The sequence below is a fragment of the Diadema antillarum genome, unplaced genomic scaffold (assembly GCF_040938485.1).
Source record: "Diadema antillarum isolate AM-2024a unplaced genomic scaffold, OU_Dant_1.0 scf00000045, whole genome shotgun sequence".
In the NCBI taxonomy this organism is placed as follows: Eukaryota; Metazoa; Echinodermata; class Echinoidea; order Diadematoida; family Diadematidae; genus Diadema; species Diadema antillarum.
In genome coordinates, this window is record NW_027270934.1 from 111,291 (window position 1) to 137,370 (window position 26,080).

The 26,080-nt window shown below is 38.4% G+C and overlaps 1 protein-coding gene across 1 annotated transcript in view; it reads right to left on the bottom strand.

Annotated features, from left to right (window-relative positions):
* Positions 1–26,080, bottom strand: part of LOC139714016 (uncharacterized) — a 99,865-nt gene that overhangs the window by 28,224 nt on the left and 45,561 nt on the right. Inside the window, exons 8-15 of the mRNA XM_071625746.1 lie at positions 12,748–12,940; positions 12,181–12,335; positions 11,298–11,455; positions 7,600–7,786; positions 6,504–6,622; positions 5,537–5,725; positions 3,960–4,100; positions 2,169–2,317 (exon numbers count right to left, since the gene is read on the bottom strand). Of these exons, the coding sequence (XP_071481847.1) occupies positions 2,169–2,317; positions 3,960–4,100; positions 5,537–5,725; positions 6,504–6,622; positions 7,600–7,786; positions 11,298–11,455; positions 12,181–12,335; positions 12,748–12,940 (1,291 nt within the window). The remainder of the gene's footprint in view (positions 1–2,168; positions 2,318–3,959; positions 4,101–5,536; positions 5,726–6,503; positions 6,623–7,599; positions 7,787–11,297; positions 11,456–12,180; positions 12,336–12,747; positions 12,941–26,080) is intronic.

Here is a 26,080-nt window from a genome sequence, read left to right on the forward strand (position 1 = left end):
AGCTGAGCACCACCATATACAGAAAGCCTACCCACACAGACCAATATCTGGCCTTCAACTCACACCACCCTATTTCCGCCAAACGAGGAGTAGTCAGATGCCTCTACGATCAAGCCAACAAGATCATCATTCATTCCTCTGGCACCTCAACTGAGAAACGTCATTTACGGTCAGCATTGTTGGCCAGTGGCTATCCTAGATGTTTCATCGACAAGGCACGAGTGGCAAAAAGTCCACGTGAGCAGAACAAGGAGGAGTACAAGTCCACGATTGTCCTCCCTTACGTGGAGTCAATCGCTCCCGTTCTCAGACGCTGGCTGGCGAAACACAACATTCATGTCGTCTACAAAGCCGACGCCACTATTAGGAATCTTCTGGTTCGGGCCAAAGACCCGGTACCCCCCCCCCCCCCCCCCCCCCTCAGGAAAGACGGAGTAGTCTACCGAATACCCTGCAGAGACTGTGGGATGAGCTACATCGGAGAGACCAGCAGACCTGCAGGGGAAAGGTTAGCTGAACACCGCTGAGACGTCACAAACTACAAAACAGAGGCATCTGCAGTAGCGGAACATGCATGGAATGCCCAGCACCAACCGGACTGGGCAGGCGTGAAATGCATGGACACAGCGCGACACTGGTACACTCGTAGAGTGAAGGAAGCCATCCATATACGACTCAGTAAGGACAACCTAAACAGAGATGTCGGCACTGAGTTACCTGAGTCATGGATGCGTTGCATTTGCACTCACCAACACACAGCGCACAAATCGAAACCGCCGAATCGCGACGGCAACCAACGGACGCAGGATGGCGCACTACCCGGCCCATCCCGGGGGACGGCGTGCTGCCAACTAGGTCCGCATGAACGCTGTGAACAGCGGTCACAGGATGGCGCACTGCCCGCCCCGCTGCAGGAGGCGGCGTGCTGCCAACTAGGTCCGCATGAACACAGCAAACAGCGGACACAGGATGGCGCACTGCCCGACCCGGCCCCAGTAGTGGTGTGCCCACTACCACGTCCGCATACACGCTATAACCTGCGTGCACGCACCACCGTGTCTTATTGTACCTAACGAAGCTCAGCAGTAGCGAGCGAAACGTCGTACACCTCAATACGATTTTCTTCACGAGACAAGTGATTAATTTGTTCCCCTATCGTCATAGTATTCATCGCAATGGTCAACATCTTCTCAACCTCATGAAGACTTCATATCTAAAATAATTTATGAGCTGAAAGAAGGACATTTCAAGAATGCTTCTGTATCCTCTGACCTGACAGATGGATTAATGTAGAATTTCAACTAACTCTATGACAGAGGCAAACTAAATTTAAGAAACTAAATGGGATTGATGGAGGCATGATATCTGGATTGAGTTTAAAGTCAATCATGCAATCTGCTTCTCCACACCATATTCAAGTTTACCTTAAAAGGAATACTAAAATCATACAAATAACATGGTATAAATTTCACTAAGAATGGATCCAATATGTAATTATAACAAGTAAACTGGTATTATAGCACCTCAAAAAATGATAATATCAAACTTACATTGATTGCATACGGAAATAACAAATGAAAAATGGAAAATGTATATAAGTGATCAATCAATTATTATTGAAAGCAAAATATTCATGGACACAAAATAAACTGCTTTGAAGATTGATTTTACCTGAATGCAGCATTGGTTTCAACCACACAAGCAAACTAGAAGAAGCTATGAAGTCATTACCTCACAACCCTCCCATGGGTTTGTACACAAACTATTATACAACTCATGATTTACCTCCTACATCTTCTTTCCCCATACAAACAAAGGCTACAGTAGTCTTACCTCTCTTGTAGTAGAAGCTGATACACTTGATATCCATTTATCATGTCAGGGTACTACCCTGCTTGTCATAGTGATGTGCTTTCTTTTACTTTGAATGACTTCCTTTACATACTTTACTTATAATTTTGCCATGCCTTGCACAGACCTCATACTAGTTGAATAAATTGTTGTTAGTAATATCACTGTTTTGTGTGCAACTTTAATATCCCACAATATTGTGTATTAGGGCTGATTTTGACTCTAATACTCTGTTTATCCCATTTTAATCCATCTTTTAAAGCTACTCTGCACATGGGGTGGACTTGAATTTTAGTCATTGTTGGGAGACTGCTTACACTGTGATGTTCTTGCTGCCGCAGAATGTTGCCTCTAACGTAAAGCTGTTGTTAATGCCCATCTGCCGCCACATGACAACACGCCCAGTGGCCTCCTTGCAGCGCTTCACACGAAACTTGCAGCCTCGGAAGGAAAACTTGTCTGGTGCCTGCAAAGAGATATGAAAAGATATCAAATCACGTCTAGAATTCAGCTTATTAGGAAGCTGTCAATCAATAATGACTGACCTCATCATTTCAGAATAAAATCTCGATTTACATCTAAGCCTATCAACAAATCAAAATTCTGAATAATGTTTTATTTGTGATCGTGCATCACAAAACCAACAAAAAGTGACACATCCTGATTTTACATGAGGACTCAAAATACGTGAAATGGGTCAACCTAGTTAATCTTGAGTATTTCATGTTTTCTGAAATAGCAATTCTTCTTCTACATTATTCAACAGTTTTGATCACAAAACAAATGAGAAATTGTTTTCAGCAGTTTTTTCTCGAACAATTTTTTTTAAAGGAATAGTGTGATTAGGTATGACTGTAAAGAGGCCCCTTTTCATTTCCTAAAGCCCTATACACACTCTTCACTTTTAACTCTAGTAACTTTTAAAAGGATTACCTGGTATGCTACTGCCTTGAATGTTGCTGTGAGTCATGGATAGAATGTGTTGATAGAGGATGCTCAATTCCAGCTTAATCTGATAATCCCTCATTGTTGTTGCTTAGGAGTTTTACATCCTGCTTTTTGTCCCTTTCATTGCACAGAGCACAACTTCGTAAGATTTTGCACTTGAATAGACCTTGTACTTCAGTGCCTCTTTCCTCACGACACACTTACAGAGTGTGTGCTTTCTTTCCTAGTTAGATAGGTCAGGAGATTCCATTTGAATTGAGTTATACATTTTTTTTAATCTGCTCTTCAAGAATCTGCCCTTAACTAAAAATCCATGTCTGGCAACTTTTGGTTGGTGTTGTGATACAGGGTCATATTTCACAAGTTCTGTTACTGACAATGACATCCATGATGACGATTTTCATTCCTCTGAAGTCATCACAAAAGGCTCTTCCTGAATCATGAAGAGTTAAATTAGCTGAAGAGAGAACAATACATAATGAGCTGTTGTGGTTCAGTGGACTTCACCACAGACAATAAATTTCCAGGTCCCTGGTTACAGTCTGTTTGGGGCAGCAGTGTGCCTCAGACAAGGTACTTTTATCCTGATTGTCTAGTCATTCAGAGGGGACATGACCCTTTAACTGCCCATGCACGTAACTTTACTTGCCATGTTTATTACCACCATTCAGTATTTTCTCCATTTGTGACCTACTTGTAAAGTTATGTAGCCCACTCATAGCAATGTTCCTTGGTCCAACCAGAAGGCCATGGTGACACAATAGGGATTATGGGGTTAGGTAATCTCTATTCACTAACAATTACAGTCCAGACATCTGTGTCAACCAGCCCAGAAAGCACACCAGGGTGCATGCCAACTGGTGAACAAAGTGCTGTAAGGATTAAAGTCATTGGTCCCTTGGTTGCTTGCTTACAAACATTTATGGCTTGATGGTAATTTCTCCCCCTTCTCATAATGCAGATGCTCTTAAAGTTCAGTCTCAATCTTACCATGGGTTTTAACAAAGAGGATGAAAATGTCAACAATTTGCAGAAGATGAATGTGGGACATCTGAAGATGGACATAAAGCAATAGATAAAAAACTTAATTGAGGCTTTTTCTCAGATCAGCAATAAACAGGGGAAAATGCTATGTAAAAATATCATAGAATAGCACTTACCTTTTGAGAGAGTAACCATGGAAACAACCTTTGACAGAGAAAGGCAGCCATATCTACCTCCTGGCTCTCTGGGTCACATCCATAGATGAAGACATTGTGCTTGCGACTGTGGCCATGCATGTCACAGTACACAAGTACTTCCTGTGTCAAAAAAAAACAACACAAAACGATATTACAATGCACACAAAGGCTCTTGTCTACACTACATGTGACCGTGCACCTCAAAACGAACATAAAGTCGCGCGCACTGATCTTGCGTAAGGACTGAAAATAAGTGAAATGGGTCAACCTAGCCGAACTTGACATTTTCATATTTTTTGAAAGAGCGGGTCTTCTTGTACATTATGCTAAAATTTGGTATCATAAAACGGGCAGGAAAGTGTGTTTTTTTAGCAGTTTATCTCGAACATTTTTGGCAGAATAGTGTGATTAGGTGTGTCTTTAGTATCCCTTTTTCATTTCTGAAAAACCTTGTCCACACTCTTCACTTTCAACTCTAATAACTTTTGAAAGGATAATGCTACTGCTTTGAAAGTTGGCATTAATTATGGACAGAATGTGTTAATGAGGCATGCTCAATTTCAATTTAATCTGATAATCCCTTCATTGTTGTTACTCTGGTGGTTTACTTCCTGTTTTTTTTTTTTTTTTTTGTCTCATTCATCGCACAGCCAGCACGGTTTGGTAAAGATTAAGCGCTTGAATAGACACTGTACTTCAGAGCCTCTTTTCTCAGTTCACACTTTTCCTGAGTTTGTGCTTTCTTTCCAATATTTTGATAGGTTAGGAGAGTCCATTTTGATTTGAGTTATACATCATTTTAAAGCTTAAAGTCTGCTCTTTCAGAATATGGACTTAACTAAAAATTCATGTCTGGCGACTTTTTGTTTGTTTTGAGGTGCAGGGTCACATATGCACTGAATGCCAGAGGCACTTAGCGAAAATTTCATGCCATGAAAAAGGCCGTCAGCTCCGATTCGGGAAAATTTCATGCCGTTAAAACATAATGTTTTACAGTATCACTCATTAACCCGTTGAGGACAAGTCCCCAGTATACTCGGGCAAGTGTCTATTGGAAATGCGTATTGTAGCAAAATCAAACAGTCCTCAACAGGTTAACTATTATCACCAGTGAGTGGGCATGGCACAAATACTCAAACGACTGTCAGAATAATTATATCAACAGATAATTTCATATGACAGCCTATTGGTGTTTCATGAGTTAATCTCAGCCACAAGGTAGGACAAATCTGCTTCTAGCTCAGTTTTGCGGGTGTGGATGTGTGGTTGTTGTTGTTGTTGCTGCTGCTGTTGTTGTTGTTGTTTTATTCAGTGTTCATTATGCAGAATTAATGAGACTCTGCAGCTCTGTACAAACTGATAAATAGTCACACAATCAAACAATCAAACAGATTGTTTTTCTATGACCCTGCTTGGAATATGACAAGAATATCTTGACACCACACAATGTATGTCTTTTACAACATTACATCCTCAATCACATAGTATTAACATGAAATTCAGGCCTTATTGGTTTGTGGAGTCAAGAAATTAGGTAAAGTAAGACTGTGTCTCACCCCACACTCTTGGGAGAACTCTGTGAGCATTTGCTTGGTGTTCCAGATGGTGGGGAAGGACTCCTTCTTTGGGTGCCGATAGTTCCGGTTCAGGTCACGCCCAGCCAGAGAGCAACGATAGTTACCAACGATAACACCGTCTGGATTCAGCATTGGGATGATCTTGAAAATATAGCACTTTCTTAGCTCCTGTAAACGAAGAAACAGTTGGAACAGACACTTGTTGAATGAATGACATTTATGCAAATTCATGCAAAGCTGGATTATACCTTCATCTATGAGCAGATACTTGCTTAAAATTGATCGCTTTCAACAGCTCATTGATTAAAATCATGAAGTCATCAATGCTTTTGATACAAAATATAGTTGAAACTATTAAAGCCTGTCTTCTTTTCATCAGAAAAGTCCCCATGGATACACTGTATAAAGGAGACTTCTGCAAATTCAGTCTTCTACCTACATTTTAGCACCTAAACATTAGAAATACAAAATGAATATCAGGAATGCCATTATGGTAAAAAAAAAACAGAGAAAATTGTTTAATGTAAGATTCCTTTCTTACATCATACGCTGCATAAGATAACCTGCAAGATGTTGACTTGCAACCGATACCTTTTCAATGATGATGATGCAATCATCACATGAGAACTAACAGACCTATGGTTACACTAATGTTTTGTACATTTTATGTCAGGTAACTTGAACACAAAGACTCTTCACATAATTTCTGTGCCTTGCCTTCACACACTACTTACCAATTATAGTGTCAAGTACATAAATCACATACATGTATATAGTTGGTAGCTGCTTTGCTCTAAGGCTTGCTTTGTGATCACTGATTTCAATGAGCTTATACCCCCCCCCCCCAAAAAAAAAAAAAAAAAAAAAAAAAAAGAAAAGAAAAGACAAAAGATGATGATAATGGGAAGAAAAAACAAACCAAAGAAATGAGTATATGTTGTCTCACCTTGGCTACAGGATCTGAACTGGTGATGAAATCCAGCAGACCCTTCATCATCCAGCTGGCATTGGTTTCTCCTGGATGAACCCTGGCTGTCACGACCACTCCCTTCTTGGCTTGCTGATCTACAGAGGTTTGGCAGGAAATATATAGCAAACACTGATCAGCATCACCTATATAACACAATTCTGAGATTGACCAATGTCAGCATTAGCATGCTTCATTTAACCTGTTGAAGACTAGTTCTGAGTATACTCGGGAGGGTGCCTATGGAAAATGCATGTAAATAGTAAAATCAGTTTGTTCTCAGTGGGTTAAGCTCAGCTCATCACAGGTGTAAATGATATCAAAATCACTTCTTAAAGTCAACTCAGAAATTCTTATTTCATTGGCAATCCTAGGATACACTACTCATACATAAAATGAGACCTGTCACAAAAGCTCAATAAAGTTAGATTCTCCTAAATCAAATTACATATAGTCCACATTCATTCCAAAACTAATTTTAGAAATAGTGCCGAAGCCAGCACACCGAGTGATAAAAGTCTGGGCAAACTCAGGACACTAACAACTATGATGCTTCAAAGTGATGTATATGTCTACCATATTACATGGAGTCAGACTAAGTGATTTATCATGTCAAACAAGCCTCCTGGAGAGGAAAAGTGTGAATCTAAAAAGTGGAAAGTTAAAATGAGAACCAATTTTCAGGAAGTCATTCTTACTGTGTAAATAAGGAGAATATCTGAAATTCAGTTGGATTACAGAAGAACTTAAATACACTGGTCGAAAGCATTAAAATCAAGTGCTAGTAAAACTCATACTGGTAATTTCTCACATCTTACACATTTGTTACCTGAATTAGAAAATGTATGCAAAAACTTGAAATCAGAAAGAATCAAATGCCTTGCACAAAGGTCAGGAGGGTGTCAGACCAGTTTGCATAAGTGTGTAGTATCGCTGGGTAGGCTATGACAGCAATTACTTTCATTAGCTGATATTATTCAATTCATAAGAAGGTGTGATATTGCTTGATCTATCAAACACCCTTGATGCTGACAAGGAGATCTATGTAGTGGAGAAAGAAAGGAGCTGAGCTTACCATGAAAGTTAGTGACAGTGAGTAGGAAGCAGCTGTTACCAGCACGAGTCTCACACAACACCTCCCTCCTCATCGTCTTCCTACGTTCTGGCTCTTTCATGAGTTGGTCTAGATGCTGGCAGAGGTCAGTAAAGGTGAATGGATAGCAGTGGGCCAGGTAGCAAGTGTCATCTGCATGGCGGAATTCCTGTCATGAGGAGAGGAAACAATCAACATTGTCTAGCATGGCTAATTGTACATTTATAAATTTAGGGAATGTTAATACAATTTTCTCACTTTTTTGAGTCCCATTTCATTATGACTGTTGCATAAACTTGTGTAAAATTACAAGTGACTCATGTTGCACTTCATGTTTGTTTTTTATTGCACTTATAAATGACATACACAGTCTGAAAAGTGCTCTAAGAGACACAAATTGCTACTTCAGAGACTTCTGTTGTAACGTGCTTCTAATGGCCATCCTATTCTGAATTGATAGTTACACTGATGACTTAGCAGGTGTGTGAAACGTTTGCATAGCTAACTGATTTCTTTTGTTTTCTCATTTTCATCTAATTATTTAGTGTTCATTGACTGTTGGACTTTGATATGCTTATCAGTATCAAATGAACTATCTGAAGCTCAAAGTAGTGACTAGCCTTGTTTGCATATGACATTACTTCAGTTGTGATTTGATATAATATTTGTAGCTTTGCATGACAAAACCCACATATAAAAATGTACAGGGTAAAATCTCAACACCTTGAAAAATATGTGTTTGGGTGAATACTGGTGATTTTAAATTGTCAGTGTTTTCTAAAGGACTAATCCTTCTAGTCTAAATCTTCTGAAAACATAAAATAACTAGAAATGTCGCTAAGGCGACTGATATGCCTCCGTCATAATGCATGATTCTCCTAATAGGTCTAAATAGTACATGTGGACAATGTGTGATTACATTTTCACAAAATTGGCAAGATGCTAAAATGACAAGTTTGTCACAAATGTGTTGGAATGTTTACCTTCCTTGACCTAGGTTTAATTGAATGAATAGGAGAGCATGCATTTGGGATTTAAGGACTTTACCTTGACTTTAACCCATTCATACATTTATGCATTGAGTAATTTTTAAGGTATGGAGAAAAAGTGCAATTTCTGTATTGAATAGTAAATTGTTACCATTTTCATTTGGCCTTTGACCCTAAAATTCATAATATAATCACTGTCAGGCAAAACATGCATAAATATGTAGTACGTTTCAAGATGACTTGAGCCACTTCCGAGATATGGAGGAAAAACTTAATTCAGCACTTTCACTTAATCTTTGACCTTTTGACCTTTGAGGCAAAAACAAAAACGAAAAAAAAAAAACTTTCCAGAGAATTTCTATTAGGTTATACATGCATACACCAAGTGTGGAAAAAAAAAAAAATCTTGCTGGCATTGCATAAACATGACGGAAATAGTAAAATTTTTAAGTGTTGCCCTTGACCTTTGACCCCTGACCTTTGACCCCATGAACCCTAAATTCTCTAGATAATCACTGCTAGTCAGTTCATGTATATATACTATGTTCCATGAAGATACCTTGAACAATTTCCAAGGTACAGAGAAAAAAGGTGAAGTTTTAATATTATTACTTGACCTTTTGACCTTTGACCTCATGACCCAAACTTTCACCAGAGAATCTTAATTGGGTAATATATGTATACACTAAGTTTCAAGAAAATATCTTCAGGTATTGCATAGATATGGTGGAAAGAGTGAAATTTTATGTATTTGACCTTGAGCATGTGCACCCAAAAGTTGATACAGCTGTAGGCACAACTTCACCCCCCAATACACATACATGCCAAGTTTCATTAGGATACCTCAAAAGGTTTTGATAGTTACCCTGTCCACAAAATTCATTACGGACAGACGGACGGACGGAAGGACGGACGGACGGACAACCCGAAAACATAATGCCTCCGGCACCACTTCGTGGCGGAGGCATAAAAACGACAAAAACCATTGTGTCAACAGTCAGAAATTGTAAAGAAATGATGCTTGATGAATATGCCAAGTGCCACAATAATAGAATAATCTCTTTGTAGTTGTTGCTATGGAGTTTTATATAGACTCTTTCTTCTCCATAAACAATACAGAGTAAGTTCATATGCTGGTCTCGAAGTCTCTTTCTAAAACTAACATTACAAGAGATCATATTTTTATCATTTACTCAAGGTGGAAAAAAATCCCATTCTTATATTGAAAATTGCATGTCATTTGATAGCAAAGAATCTCTTCTTCCAAAATCTAACCCAAACTGCAATATCTCGTACAGCAAATCTTTGTTGGTTTTGGAGTGAAATATCATGTCTGTGCATACAATTGTCAGTTAATTGTTCAGAATTAAGATTGTTGATGTTTGCTATTCAATAAAAACAGTAAATAAGGATGTGGCAGTACTGACCTCTAGATTAAACAAGAGACCAGGGGGTCACGCGCTCACCTGAGTATTGCAATTTCACCTTCCATGCATTCTTGCACACTCTTACCTGAGAACATTGGAAACTTAGGTCTGCATATGGATCTCACCCCCCCCCCCCACCCCCCCCCTCAACTCCAGGGGGGGGGGGGGGGGCAGGCAGCCCTGGATCTGCAATGAACAAACTTGGAACTAAAGTCATCAATGTACAAACTCATGGTATTAACTTTGCTTTATCATTTCTGGTTCTAGAGTAGAAGATTTTAAATATTCCTTAATGTGGGGGGGGGGGGGGCCTAGGGGCCCCCAAAGAGGGACATGGTGCCCATTTGAAGGAATTGAGATTCTATCCCCCTAGGGATGCTACCTGCTAAGTTTGGTCAAAATTCATCATGAGGTTTTCAAGAAGAACATGAACATGTACAATTCAGGCTCTATTACAACTGTAGGACTCCTCCCCATCCCCTCTTCTTGGTCCCAAGGGGGGGCACCCCTGATTCTGCCACCCCCATGAACAAACTTGAAACTACAGTCATCAATGTACTAACTCATAGTATTATCTAAGCCCTATCACTTCTGGTTCTAGAAAAGATTTTTAAAGATTCCTTAATTTTAGGGGGTTTGGGCCCCCTGGGGGCTCCCCAAGAAGGCCATGGTGCTCATTTGAATAAATTGAGATCCTATCCCCCTAGGGATGCTACCTACCAAGTTTGGTGAAAATCAGACATGGCGATCTCAAAGTGAATATGAAAATGTACAATTTAGGCCCCATTAGGATCCCTCCCCTGGGTCCCAAGGGGGGCACCCCTGATTCCCCCATGAACAAAATTGAAACTGCAGTCATCAATGCACTTACTCACAGTATCAACTAAGCCCTATCACTTCTAGTTCTAGAGAAGAAGATTTTTAAAGATTCCTTAATTTTAGGGTGTTTGGGCCCCCTGTGGCCCCCCAGGTGGATCATGGTGCCCATTTGAACAAATTGAGATCCTATCCTCCTAGGGATGCTACCTGCCAAGTTTGGTGAAAATCGGTCATGGGGTTCTCAAGAAGAAGATGAAAATGTAAAAAGTTTATGCACGACGGACGACCCACGACGCACGCCGGACGAAGAGCGATCGCAATAGCTCACTTGAGCCTTCGGCTCAGGTGAGCTAAAAATGGTGGCAGGGGATGATACGGGAGAAAAACTTCTGAAGTAACACAAGCAGACAGAGAAAATGACAGTAAATTAGACTAGAATTCTTACCATCTGCCACTCTAAGACGTAGTATGTGAGCTCAGGGTGCAGCAGACCATTGCGGTTGAATCCACAGCTCCTGTTGTAGATGATATGATGACCAGTACGCACCCATCCTACACCACTCGATGCCACTTCCTTTTCAGAGTACATCAGAGGTCGCATGCCTGCACAAATCACATCCAAAGAAATGGATAAAATTACTGGCTCTCTGAACAATATACTGTGAGAGTCCATATGAACTGCTATACACGTGTATGTGTCTAGTAGAGATGATTCATTTAGAATGTTACAAAAACAACACTGTTATAGCACTGTACAGTGGAACACCATCAAACAGAATTGCCAATACTGGGAAAGACCACAATAACAATAATAATATAGTGATAAAAATGAGGTTCAAATTGCATACTGTCAGCTTTTGTACACTGCTCAGTAGCTCAATACATGAGAGATGTCTGCGATTTCAGATCCCAATGAAAAAATATCACTCTACCTCACAAAGCTTAACTCCAATATACTTCTTCCTATCCCTGTCAAAGGTCAAAATGGAAAAAGGGGAAACATGCTGCAGCCTCTTGGCATTGGAATCCAGGTTATAGGCAGTACACTACTTTGTTTTGAAAATTAAAAGAACTTGCCTCTAGATGCAAGAAATCATCATAAAACAACTATACTTCATGGTCACTTGTGTTATGACTCTAAGTTGGTCAGCTGAACTTAAGCAGCTTTAGATTTTCCCTTCCAATCAGAGAGCAAGTAGATATTACCATCTGTACAGGGCTTTTAATGTGAATTACAAGAATGTGTAAATGAAAGTTTCTACTGATTTTAAACAGGAATCATGAGAATCATGAGAAAAGGTAGAGAATAGAAATTTCCCAGTACTCACCATGGTTGTACAGACTGTCCTTCTTCAGCAGGTTGATGATGTTAAACTTGTAGGTGACACCTGGTATCATCTTCTGGACTCGAAAGTAGAACCACTGGGTGTGTCGGCTGGTGTATAGATCTGTCTTCAGAACCAGGTCATACTCAAATTGGCCACTTCATTGTAGGGAAAAGGTAATGAATGAAGCAAGAGAGATTAGATAGCTTAGTATCCTAAAATAATGCAGCAGACTCAAATTAGCATCCTTTGAGGGGGAAAAAATTATGCTAGCCATAATTCACGTCAGACAAAAGTAAAATATAGGTGATTTGTGTTATCATAAAGCCAGCAAAGATTGTTAAGTTGGTTTAGTCGTGGATGAATGTGTATCATAATTATGCACGATAAAGTTCTATCCTACAATGTACGTCACACTACAACTCTTCATTGAAGAAAAGAAAGGAAAGAGTGAGGAGATTCTTTCATTGTGAGTCAAGAGGTTAAGTGATTAAGGTACTTTCGAAATCTCATGGGCATATCACCAAGATATGGCAGTTCTGAAATTACACACATCATGTTTCTACTCACATTCTTCTAGCCTGCCTGAGGTTGCCACTTTCAAAGCGAGACTCAAAGACGAGGCTAGGGCAGCACCCCTCTGGTACGGTGTGTGGAATGGTCCCTTTGGAGGTCCTCTCAGAGTCAAACACATTCTGTGCCCCTTCCCATGGCCTGTACCATTTTGTGCGCTGGGTGTGGATTGTCCTTCCATCATGAGAGACTATCAATGAAGAGAACATCAAGGAGCAGTGAGGCAGAGTTTGAGGTATGCGAAGATTAAGGTGGAGTGTTGCCATGTAGTTAACTTTTATGAAGTGCACAACGGACAGAGCCCCATATTCTAAAGCTGTTCTATAATGCTTTCAAAAAGAAAGGAAAAAAGTTGATAAAAGGGCTTAGCCTTTAATCTTTGCCATCACTATATTCAGAGAAGTGATACTGACAACTGTGTAAAATCACAAAATAGAAACATCATTTTGGAGACTTGATACCAACATAGAGTGAGAATCAAACACAAGCAGAGAATCTGTTGAGTGATAACAAACATGGATTATTAAATGAAGTCTATGACAGTGGAGCAGCAAAGAGAACAGCAAAGATTCACACAACCCTTGCCAAAAACCTACCATACTGCCAAAGTGGTTCAGGTTGCTTCGGTGTTTTGAACACATGCTTTGGTGTTGGCAGAATTTCGCCAAGGTAGTATATGGGCCAGTGAGGTCCATGGACCCAAAACCGATGGGTATCAAAGGAGGTGTAGGTCTGGCTGCCAAAGTGCTCCTCCCGAAAGTAAGGGCGTGATGGGGCAGCTGAGATGGGAGGTGGTGAAGTGAGTGGGGGGAGGAAGCGATAGAATGGGAACCGAGATGGCGTGACTGTGCCACTGCTACTACGGGAGTGGGGGGTTTCTGTCCGCGTCATGACAACGCTGTTCCATCAAGTTTGCCTTGAATGCCTCCCATATTTCTCAGTCTGTTTATTTGGAATTGCTGCTCATATCTCCCAGTGTGATAGTGTCTTCATAAGGCAGCCACATCACATATCACTGCTGCTGTCAATATACAAACTCTGACCAACTGATGCATGCAAAACAATCCCTATTTGTTCCTCTGCATGAGATTGAACCAAGACTACATCACTGTTCACATCGTCTTCCAGGTGTCCACAGCTACTCCAGGGAGGACTAAGTAACACAAGATTGTGTGTCCATCAAACTAACCCATTCAGTAACACTTCAAGAGGCCAGAGCAAGACTCAATACAATCTGGTGAGTTGATTTCTTGTATAATCTGAGTAATCCGTAGTGAGGAGGCTCAGTATAACTGGAAGACAGAAGCATTAGTGTAATCTTGTTGACTCTTAGCCAGTATTGAATGAACAGACACTCAGCTTGTTTGTCATAAGCCTGCACACCATGACAACATGTACAACTAGATGAAGGGACAATTCCCAACCACATTAATTCTACACTTCCTTGTAATCAGAATACAACATATCGCTCAGAATCATTTCAAGTAGTAAATAAAGGAGCAGCCTATTGTAGATATTGGGAGGAAAGAGCAGCAATACATCACATTAGAGAAAGCTCTCTTAAAACATTCTGACCTACGCACTATGCTCCAAAGTTCAACAAGTCATGATTTTATAATATAACTTATACATACCCTGAGAAGTATTGGGTTGACACAAATGATAAAAAGGAAAAAGAAAGAAAGAAAGAAAGAAAGAAAGGCCCTACCAAGGAAACATGCACACATACATATACTTGATAGCAGAGTATATTACTAATTAGTCTTCAGATTATGGAAGTATGATGTAAAGAAAAAAGTAAAGATCTAATTACTTTTGATTAGAAAATATGAACTCATAGCAATTTCATGAAGTCTTAAACTGCAGAGCACGGGGGGCATTTCATGAAGCATTTTGTCAGATATTTTCGTCTGATACACTTATAAGCTACTGAAATCCTTGAATCTGATTGGCTGAGAGCAAACTTGTCTGACAAATTCATCAGACAAAACGCTTCATGAAATGAAATGTCCCCTTGATTATGATCATAGACACAGGATTGATTTTTAACCCTGTCTACAAAAAGGAAATAATTTCCAACACATTTCTATCCATTACATCAAATAATACCATTATTATTGGTACTGGACTTATAACTAGTGGAGTTTAATGCCAGAAAATTACATTATATGTAGGTAACTGTTTTGTGAACCACAGCCTTTTGTTAAGTACTGTCATTTCAGGTAATTGTTGATTAGTTTAAGACTGTATCCTTTTCACCAAATAATATTACAGATAGGCATCCCAAACTGCAGTAATGACCATAGAAATAGGTAGAATGCTATTATTTCAACCCAACTTACAGTGACCTTTGACCAATTACCACTGTCATGTTCATTTAAAAAATACTTCCTAAAGCCATCACAAGAAAACACACAAAACAGGAGAAAGCGAGAGAGAGAGAAAGAGAGAGAGAGAGAGAGAGAAGAATCAATCATGAGAAAAGAGAAAACAGAAAACAAAGAGAGCATATGATTACTGTAAGTAAGCCAACAAAGGGAAACACCATGCACCTATCTGTGGATAGAATCTGTAACTCTGGTCATGCAGTCATTAAGGCTTTGTTGACTAATGGTTGATTAAATTTCTAATTGCTGCTTCTGAAACATGAGGAGATGGAGCATCTGTGAAAACAGACTCATACTGTATGAACACAATAGAAGTCTATCTACTCTTTCTCTCTTACAGGAAATAATGGAGCAACAGAAATATGATGCTCAGGTTTAATGACCACAAAATGTAAGTATATCCTTGCATTGTGCCATTGTTAACCATGGATGAAATCTGCACATGTAGACAGACTGACCTCTTTCAGAAGACCTGTATGTAACCTGCAATATGATGCAAGTATTTCCATTTCATTTGCAGATCATGTATACTGCTGTGTATCAGAATGTGACATGTTTAATTCTATAGATACAAATCACATCCTTTCAAAAAACCTACAAGCCAAAATGACAATTTGCATGAACTGTCACAATTCAAATTATTCCATCCATTTAATAGCCTAAAATGTCTGTATGTCTATCAAGCCATTTTGCATGTAAAAATGCCTCTTTGCAGGAAGCCCATTTTTTGTCAAGTTACTAATATCTATCTAAAGATGTGTGCTTGAAGTTTTTATCTATTTGATATGAAAACCAAAGGGAAAATCTATGTCTTACAGTAGATCATCAAGTACTTTATGTACCTGCTCATAAAAGTATGTTTATGCCACTTTGCTTAGCAATAGTACATGAAGAGTAGGCAGATTAAAGGGGAAGGCTAGTAACTGATCAGTGGGAATCAGTGGAAATGCTGAGAGATGATTGTTCCAATCCTTATGGGATTCATTCAAGAGTTCATTGTATATCTATTGTTGTGTGAAAATGATTTGCTTCAGAACAGTCTCATATTCAAGTAATGTGCAGTTTAATGCTTCCAGGTTAGCGTCCCTGGTCAGTGACGGAGCATTAATCTGCACATTACTTGAATATGAGACTGTTCTGAAGCAAATCATTTTCACACAACAATAGTAAAAACAATGAACTCTTGAATGAATCCCATAAGGATTGGAACAATCATCTCCCAGCATTTCCACTGATTCCCACTGATCAGTTACTAGCCTTCCCCTTTAACTTGCATATTGCCTGTTCAATTTGCTACAAGTTCATTTCCTTCCATTATAAAAAAAGAAAAGAATAATGTTTCATCTGCCACAAAAAGCATCCCATAAAGACATAGTAAATTCAAAGTACTTATTAATGTTTAACCGTCTTTGCTTCAGGTATTGGTATGCCACATCATGAATAAATTTATGTTTAAATGTTCAACATGAGTATCAAAATGCAAATATGAACTTTACGCCTGTTCTTGATACATGTTTTACGCTTTGAACACTATAATTTGTGGCGTCTTGTCCAAGAGGTAAAACAGAATAGACTTAAGATCAATGTCTTCACTAAATCAATGTTTTCTCTCCCCCCCCCCCCTTGTATCAAAGATTTACAACCAATATCTTTCTGCAGTTAGTTTGGAAGTCTCATTCCCTTGCATTCACTTTGGTTTATGATGATGTCAATAGCGTATTCTAGTTGGCAAACACATGTTTCTCATTTCACATTAGGGTATATGGATTCCAAGCTACAAGACTGACTTTGCAGGAAAATGACTTAATACTTCACTGATAAAATTGAAACATTAAGTAGAGCACACAGTCATGGTTATCTCTTGAACAGAATCAATGAAACAAATTGCAAAGGTCTATGGTTCCTGGCCATAATCTGGCTATGTACAATTGTAAATGACAACAGCGGTTGCTATTTTGAGAGGGAAATATGTTGAAAACAACACAACTTAAAAGTCACTACAATGTCAATATGCCCTGCTCTTATTAGCAGTTCAATAGGGAGCCATTTGACATAGGAAAAGGAAATCAATATGGCCTATTGTAATGGCTGAATGGACAAATTTCAACCTGAGAGAGAATGCAACCTAAGCAAGAACAGAGTTCATAAGAGGTTGAGGGGTCAAGAACTCCTGGATGCAAAGAATATGAAGGTACTTAAAAAGAAAAAAAAAGAAAGAAATAGGCCCCACACAGAAACGATTGACAATGAGATGAAGAAAAAAACAAACAAATTTGAGAAGACACACTGCACAGCTGATTTCAGTATCCATGCATGAATGGAGCTTTGTTTAATACCGATCATCTCATGATTTTAGACGTACCTTATCTTTTATTGGAAGGCATTATATTTACTTCCAATTGACGTGATAAATACTCATAAATGTGTGTCTGACAGGACTGCTATCTTTTATTCTTGTTAAGGGAAGTTAAAGATGCAACTAGTCATAGTAATGGACTAAACAAGACAGTGGTTCTGGAAGGGCAAAGCCAGAACTTGCAATACAACTATTGGATGAACATAGTGTACATTTGTACCTCTTTGATTATGAATTGATATGAGATACAGGCAAAAGGCAACCTTTCCTGTCATGTCAGAAGTAAAAATAAAAAGTGCTGTATTTAAAGTTCTGTGTGATTATATTATGCTTGATGAACCTCTACTACAAAAAAAAAAAGAAGAAAAAAATGATATACATGAGGGCCTTCAAGATGCCCTACATTCAAGGGCTAACAACATTGGCTGCATTCTTTTGGAAAGAGGGGGCTAAAACACTATCATAAAATTTGTAACTTCTAAGCACTGGTCACCTCCAACTGTGGTATGACTGAAACTTCACAGAATCAAACAAGATTTAGTTTATCCTAATGGGAAGCATTAATCATATTTCTTATTTTGCCACTTTTTTTTTTCAAAATTAGACACACTGCAGATACATGGAATGCAAAATGATGATTGAAACACCAGACTACATGATAATGATGAGATCTTTGGAACTGCATATTCTGTAATTTACATAGACGAAAAGAAACACCAAATAATACAGAAAGAATGTCAAAAATGTCCTCCATTACTGATTTGTATTATGTCCAGTGCAAGGTACATCATCCAGTTACCTCTATGGTTAACTCCCCAATTATGGGAAAGTAACAGGTTGTTTGTGAGAAAGACAGAAAAAAAAAAAAGCTGTAGGCTGTGAAGAAGAGAAGAGGGTGGAGAGAGAATGGTAAAATAGAAGCCTTACTGGGAAAGAGTTAGGATGTGGATTACTCAAACTCTGGAACAAAGAACTTATTGAATTGTTACAATACAAGCTGAAGGAAGCGGAGAAAGAGAAATTGATTTTGAGCGAGGAGGAGCTGATTTCGTACTGCAGATCAATTGTCAATGATGGTGACTTGCATTCCTTGGAGAAGCAGCACAATAACTCATCTATTGTGGCCAAACTACTGACTTGAGCCGTATGACAGTCCCAACTGTAACTTTTGTGGGATATAGTCATGATTGACAAATAAACAAAAAAGCATTTAAGTAACCAGGTTGGCTCTACAAGCCTCAGCTGTTGCTTCTGCTGCCTGTTATTTTCTTCTTCTTTTTTAACCCACCCCCCGAATACTGACAAAAAACTAAAACCACATGTTCATTTTGTTTTACTTTTTATGTGATTGAAATCTGCAAATCGGTCTCTATCTGTTTTCCTCCTGCATAGTTACAGGTTCTGTGCACAATATCTTGTATGTATTATCGTTGCATTAGAGTTAACAATACAATTGAACCTGCTCATTCTTTTTCTTTTTTTGAGAGAGAGAGAGAGAGACAGCAACAAATTCTGTGAAAATGAGCTACTTCTGATATAGCAACAAGGACACAAATTTTGCAAGTTATACTACATGTAATTTATGAGAGCTTATCATCTATATATATATATAGTAATAACCTGGTAGGCTGCAAGAATTTTCATCATTTCTATGGCTGCTAATATATTCACATTGCATTGCATTTCTCTGTGTTTATATTGAGTTATTATCAGAAATGTCCAACTCAAAGTGAAATCATTGCCTGTACACAAAATGCTTTCTTTTTTGTAACATGGATTTCATGTACACTAACAAGGTTTGCTCCATTGCAAAGCTCAAATTGGCACCAAATAAACTTTGATACAGTAGATCCTTCTGCATACATGGACTTGTATTTTAAGACCTGATAGTGTACTAAACTGGTAGGCCATACATTACCTTGCATGTTTTGAAATCTACTGTTGGTAAACATTGTTGGTAAACACTATATATTCTAACAACACACGCCAACGATGTTTATCTCATTTCTTCTTTTATGGGAAAAGAACATTGAAGCCAGAATCATTTAGAAGTATGGTAGATACCATGCACTGCACTTCATATACCAGTATATATAAAATAAAGTGGGGTTTACTGATGCAAAACTTTATGACCATATCTATGATCATTTTCCTCTACATAGCCAGTTACTGAACACCTGCAGTTCCTAAATGATTCCAACTTATAGTTATAATATGCAATTTATAAAAAAAAAACAACAACGGAAAAGAAAGAAACATTGAAAATATGCACTATAAATGTGGCATACTAATTTATTGACCTCTACACATAATTTACCCACTGAATTTCAGCACGCAGAGTAGCTGTGGTTTCTTCAGCCCAATCTTCATTGAATTTCAATATAATGCAATGAGTCTAGCTATTTCAACATGTGAAGCTCACCACTCAAGCTGTACTGTTTTGAGACAAATACTTTATGGTACAATTCATGGCATTGATTCCTGAAAGTAGAAAATATGGCAAGCCCTCCAGATTGACAAAATTTAATCCCAAGGTACGCTTGGTTACATCAAGAATGTGACTGTCAGGAGTCCTCTGCAATGCCTTGTCGATGAGCTTTACTATAACTCTTTACTACAACTGTAGCAGTTTTACACTTGTCAAATGATGACCCTTGGTAACTTACAGATGATTACATGGAAAGTGCAGTTTGATTTTTTTCCCTGAAACTAGGAAAATGTATTCAAGGACATTGTGCATGCTGTTTAAAGGACAAGTTCACCTTCATAAACATAAGGATTGAGAAAATGCAACAATATTAGTAGAACACATCAGTGAAAGTTTGAGGAAAATCGGACAATCGATGCAAAAGTTATTAATTTTTTAAATTTTTGTGTTGGAACCGCTGGATGAGGAGACTACTACAGCTTGTGAGTCATATGCGTACAACAGAATAAAGAAAATATAAAAGAATATTCAACATATTTTCACTTTTTTCGCATAATAAAAGAGCAATTGACTTGCCTCTTTCTAAAGGCAGGGGGAATAATATTACCCATAACATTTATCGGTAACGAGTCAGGGGAATTTGTACTTTTTTCAAAAGATGGAATTTTGTGAAATTCTCTTTATATTTTCCTTATATTGTTGTACGCATGTGACATCTAAGTTATTCATACACTGCAGTAGTCTTCTCATCCAGCGGGTACTGCACAAAAACTTCAAAAATTCATAACTTTTGAACGGATTGTCTGATTTTCCTCAAACTTTCAATGATGTGTTCTACTAATATTGCTACATTCTCTCAATCCTTATGTTTATGAAGGTGAACTTGTCCTTTAAATTCCACTGGCAGACCTATCACACTATATTGACAGTTTACTAGTATAGGAGTATGCAACTGGAATTGCTACTTGAGATACTGTTAAAGTGGATATTTTCACGCGACTAATTTTTCGCGCTTGGCGGGGTAAGAAGAGTTTCGCATGTTTTTGAATCAGCGGAATCAAGACATCACGCACAGGAACATATGGCAAGCAAAGATATTCGCGTGCTTTTATTTTCACGCTAGTTTCTGGTTGTGCGAAATGCGCGAAAATTTCAACACCGTGAAAATTTTCACTTTTACAGTAGATATTTTAGAGAAGGAGGAATGCAAATTTAGCAAAATATGCCCAACAAAACTACCCACAACAATCACAAAATGTTCACACCAAACCTTGGCCAAAACACTAGGATTTCCTGGAGAACATCTCAACAGCCAAGCACAAACACAATGTATCATCACAAAATGCAGAACAAGAAGAGAACTGATCCTTGAAGTACATGCAGACCATGAACGAGTGGCATGCCAAATAAAAACAGCATCAGTAAATCCTGTGAAGTATTCCAACACATTAAAAGAAAATCTCCAAGAATAATGTAGTACAGGAGTCCCACACTGCTCTCTTGACTTTGGTTCTGCGATCCACAGTATATGGGTACATCGCAGCACCCAGAACTTCAGTGTTACTCTGATGCAGCAGAGCGTAAAAGTGACAGCAGCGGGAGTGTATCAGTCCATGTGGGGTCTTGGTGGCATTAGATACAGGACCAGGCCCCCATTCAAAAGGAGGCTATTATTTGGGTGCAAAGTACTCCCCTCTTTTTAGATTCCCTGGGAGTAAATAGAGTGTTTGTTTCCTTCTGCGTAATGACCCAAGTTTTAAATTTCGGAAAGAGGAGGAACAATATAAGGATTCTGTAGAATGAAGGACATGGTGTTATGTTTTTAATCTCATTAAAAAAGGTACATGTGTGGATATATCATCTACCAGACAGTTGCCTACTATGGTTTCTAAACTTAAGTTCATAGAGCCTATTAAAGGCACATGTTCAACAATTCTATTCTCTCTGCTATGCATACTTTACAATTATGATGAAATGAGTATATGTGTATTAGTCTCTTCTCCAAGGAGACTCAGATAAAAGGAATGTACTGGTTCTAACAGTATGTTTCTCAGAAACCATTTCAATGCATACTTGATAATATATTCATTAAACTCTGGGAAAATAACCTTTAGCAGAGGCAAATCACAGGTTCCCGTAGCATACCCTTTTAAAAGGGAACAATTCGTCGACTGAGAATGATAACGGCGTTAAGTTGCCACTAAAGCCAGTGTTTCAAGCACCTTAACGCTCTTACCATTCTCAGCCGACGAATTGTATTACCACTGTAAACTTAGAGACAGAGTAACTATCTTAAAGGTGATTTAAAACCTCTTCCCTGTTTTATATTAAATAATAGTGATTTATATTTTACATAACATAATTTTCTCGAATGAATCTTATAAATAAAAGCCACAAATGCATACAAAATAAGAGATGTGAAGACAAATAATCAGAATACTGAAAGATTTTTTTGTTCTTTTTGTCCCACAGCATCCCAAGACTTCAACAGTGGAATCAAAGAAAAGAAAATTTTTTTTTCAGGAAAAAAAAAAGAGAGTACCAGATGACAACCAAATGGCTTGTGACAAAAACAAAAGAGAGCTAGACTACCCAAGGTAAGAGGCGGAATCTCTGTCCTGGTCTGATGTCAAAGCAATGTAAATGACAGCAAGTAAAGACAAATCCAATGCCAGGAATTCCTACCATCAGCATGGATTGAATGAATCTACTGATCCACTCATGGCTGCCTTTTTAATACACAGGTGCACCTTATCTGGAGGGTTACACGCAAACAATAGTTACCATGCCAGTCAGTAACACATCTCAATACAGTTTCCATGCTTGACAGACTTCCAAAAGAAAAGCTTCAAAAGCACAGAAAACGATGACACCCGAGGTCATGGCGAGAAAGTCAGGTGCAGAAAATGGCAGAACTAAAAATACATCAGTTCCGCCGTGCTGCATTCATCTGCTTTAAGTGTATCCCACAAAAACACATGATACGTTTTAAAGAAATGGTATAGTCATGGTGCTAGGGCCTCAATGTAAATAAAGACAAAATAGATTGCATATAGTCATGACTCATGTTATCTACTGTATTCTTGATTCATTTGGATACCATATTCTATACCATAGATGACCTAGAAATATAAATTATTTTTATTCATAGGGTGACTGACAATTTTGAATTTCTAATTTGTATTCCATCAATCACAAGCCATTTAATGAAGTGTATGCATAAGTGACAGATTTGAATGCAAGAAGCTGTAGTCTCCACTGTCAGTAGTCTTGTTCATGCTGTTAAAATGCTGAAGGTATATTGTTTGGTGAGTTACATTGTAACATCACACACCCTGTGACTAAAGGAATGTGGGGGATAAACGGGTATCAATGGATATACACAACAAACAACACACTAGGTACACATACACATACATATATGCATTTGTGATGCATACACATACACATACACATACACATACACACACACATACACACACACACACACACACACACACACACATAAGTATACACATACACATACACAGGTATATTGAATAAATGCAATATATTGTATCCACATCAGTGCATTTGCAGCTTCTGGCATCTTTCCTTCTCTTAGTAGATAACATGGTATTGACAACCTTGTGCTATCATTGACTGCAAAAGTATGAATACTGTAAACCCAAATTTTGCATGCATGAAATTTTTGCAAACTTTACGAGAAGCCATGACTGATTTGCAAAAGTCTTGTTTACACAATCCAGTATGTAGTATACTCATAATTTTTCACAGCCCTCATTTCGTAAAAGTTTCATGCCTCAAAAAGGGCCATCCACTCCCCTTGTGAATGTCCTTGTACACTCCTCTTTTTTCTCCAATTCAAAAACTGTGTCTTCAATGCCTTTCCATATCACAATTGTGTGTTGTTATTCTCTACCACGGCCATGCAAACCTCAGTGAAATCTGACAAGTGATGCAATAGAAATGCACACTATCCTTGTAGAAGGATGGAGAAAGTAAAAAAGGAGCTTACATAATATAGTACGTAACCTCTATGACATCAGATTTAGATATATATTCTCCTCAAACATTGGTTGGTATAAAACAAGTGATGGGATTAAAGACACAACGGACGACACCCAAGCCTGGCTTGGAAGCCTGGACTTACTACGCATATGTCATACGATATCACAGAAGAAGAAGATACGGGATTAACCAACAACTACCTGTAGACCTAATACCACTTATTATTGTTACAAAGTCAAAAGGTAAGTGGTCTTCACCTGAGGACTGTTTACCTGGAAATCTTGATGTGAAATAGCCATTTATTAGACTAAAGAAATGCTGGTAAACTAATGCAAAAGATGATCCCATTTCTGGTTAATGCATAACTAAAAAAAAGAAAGCATGTGATTCACGATAATTTGTTTCCTTTCTGATGGGTGAAAACACAGTACGTCCTTGTGATGGATTGATAAAGTATGAAATCATGTTGAGTGATCATGCAGAACTCCTTTTGAAGGAGAAAAAACAAAGCCCACAAACTAAAAGCATGTGGAGGCTGCTTTCAGAAATAAAGGGAATACCTACAAATGGTCAGATAATAAAGAGATACATGTTTCTTCCTTTCCACCAATTATGATCTCTGCTTTGGAACTTGAATCTATATCATCCATGCTAGAACAATGCTTGGTGATACCTTCTGCTGAAAGTTGTTGAGAGCATGGAGGTTGCTATGATCCTGTACCCTCAGAAGAAGCACTACAACTAAACATTTCATACTGTTTGTTTGCCAACCCATTGCTTCTACAGGTAGTGTGGGCTGTCTGCGCATTCATGGCCACAATGATGACAAGAAGTCTTTAGGGAGCAGAGCAGAAAAGAATACACCCACCAGTGACAAAAGAACGCCCCCGTTTTACTACTCCCTGGGTTTTGTCGTCTGTCCTGAGGGCTAGAAAACTATCAAGACTACAGATATCTGGGACACACTGCCCCCACTCAACCACACAGTTTGGACCATAACTTCTATAAGCTCTATTGTAAAAGGGAGATATTCTTACAAATCATTTTGCTGTTTTCCTTTTTGTTATTGCTGTTGATATTGATCCATAATTTCTATAAATGATATGCTGTCATGAATAGCATGGAATGGCTTTATTTTGCATTTCAGAATAGTGGTTTTTTTTTCTTCTTCTTTTTTTTTAGTACAGCATTAGTGAATTTTTCTTGTGTCTACAACTGTAGCTCATGGCTCTTCTAATCAAGTTGCCTTGAAAAATTTAGAGGAAGAATTTCCCTCACAGAAAGGTGTCCGAATAAAAACCAGAGGCAGATCTGGGCTTTGCTTTTAATACTCACTTGAATTAATGAAATACAATCAATTCGAGATCAGACATCACGGATGTGTGTTATTGTATGAGACTAGCAATCACTGTGATAATGATTCAGTTCAATTACCTAGCATTGATTGAAATAACCACAGCTGATTGGTCACTGCTTGGCTGCAACCATAGAAACTGTAAGTCTAGCAACTACCACTTGTGGCAAGATGCTATATTAAATGCATCCCTAGAAGCACACAAAATCAAACCTCTGTTCCTCTCCCTCTGTAACGGGCAGTAACAAACAAACATCTAAATAGGGACTGAGATGGATCGGCCTGTATTTGAGTTTGTTCTTAACATGTTTGTTGACAACTGCTATAGGGGGTAGATAATCCAACCAAGGAAGATCTCGGCTAGACTGCAAAAAAGGGAAGGAGACTGAAGAAGAAGAGAGAAGACATTTCTTGTGTCTCTTTGATTTTTTTCTCATAATCTAAGAAAGAACCATACTGTCAAACAATACTATGCCTCCAGTGTGGGGTATCATTTGTTACCCTGCATCATATACTCCATAAATATTTGCTTACATCTACATACATTTATAAACTAGAAATGTCGCTATGGCGACTGGTATGCCTCCGCCATGATGCATGATTCTCCTATTAAATAGGTCTATAGTACATGTGGACAATGTGTGATTACATTTTCACAAAATTGGCAATATTAAAATGACATGTTTGTCACAAATGTATTGAATGTTTACCTTCCTTGACCTATGTTTAATTGGATGAATAGGAGAGCATGTATTTGGGGAGTTAAGAACTTTAACTTGACTTTGACCCTTTCA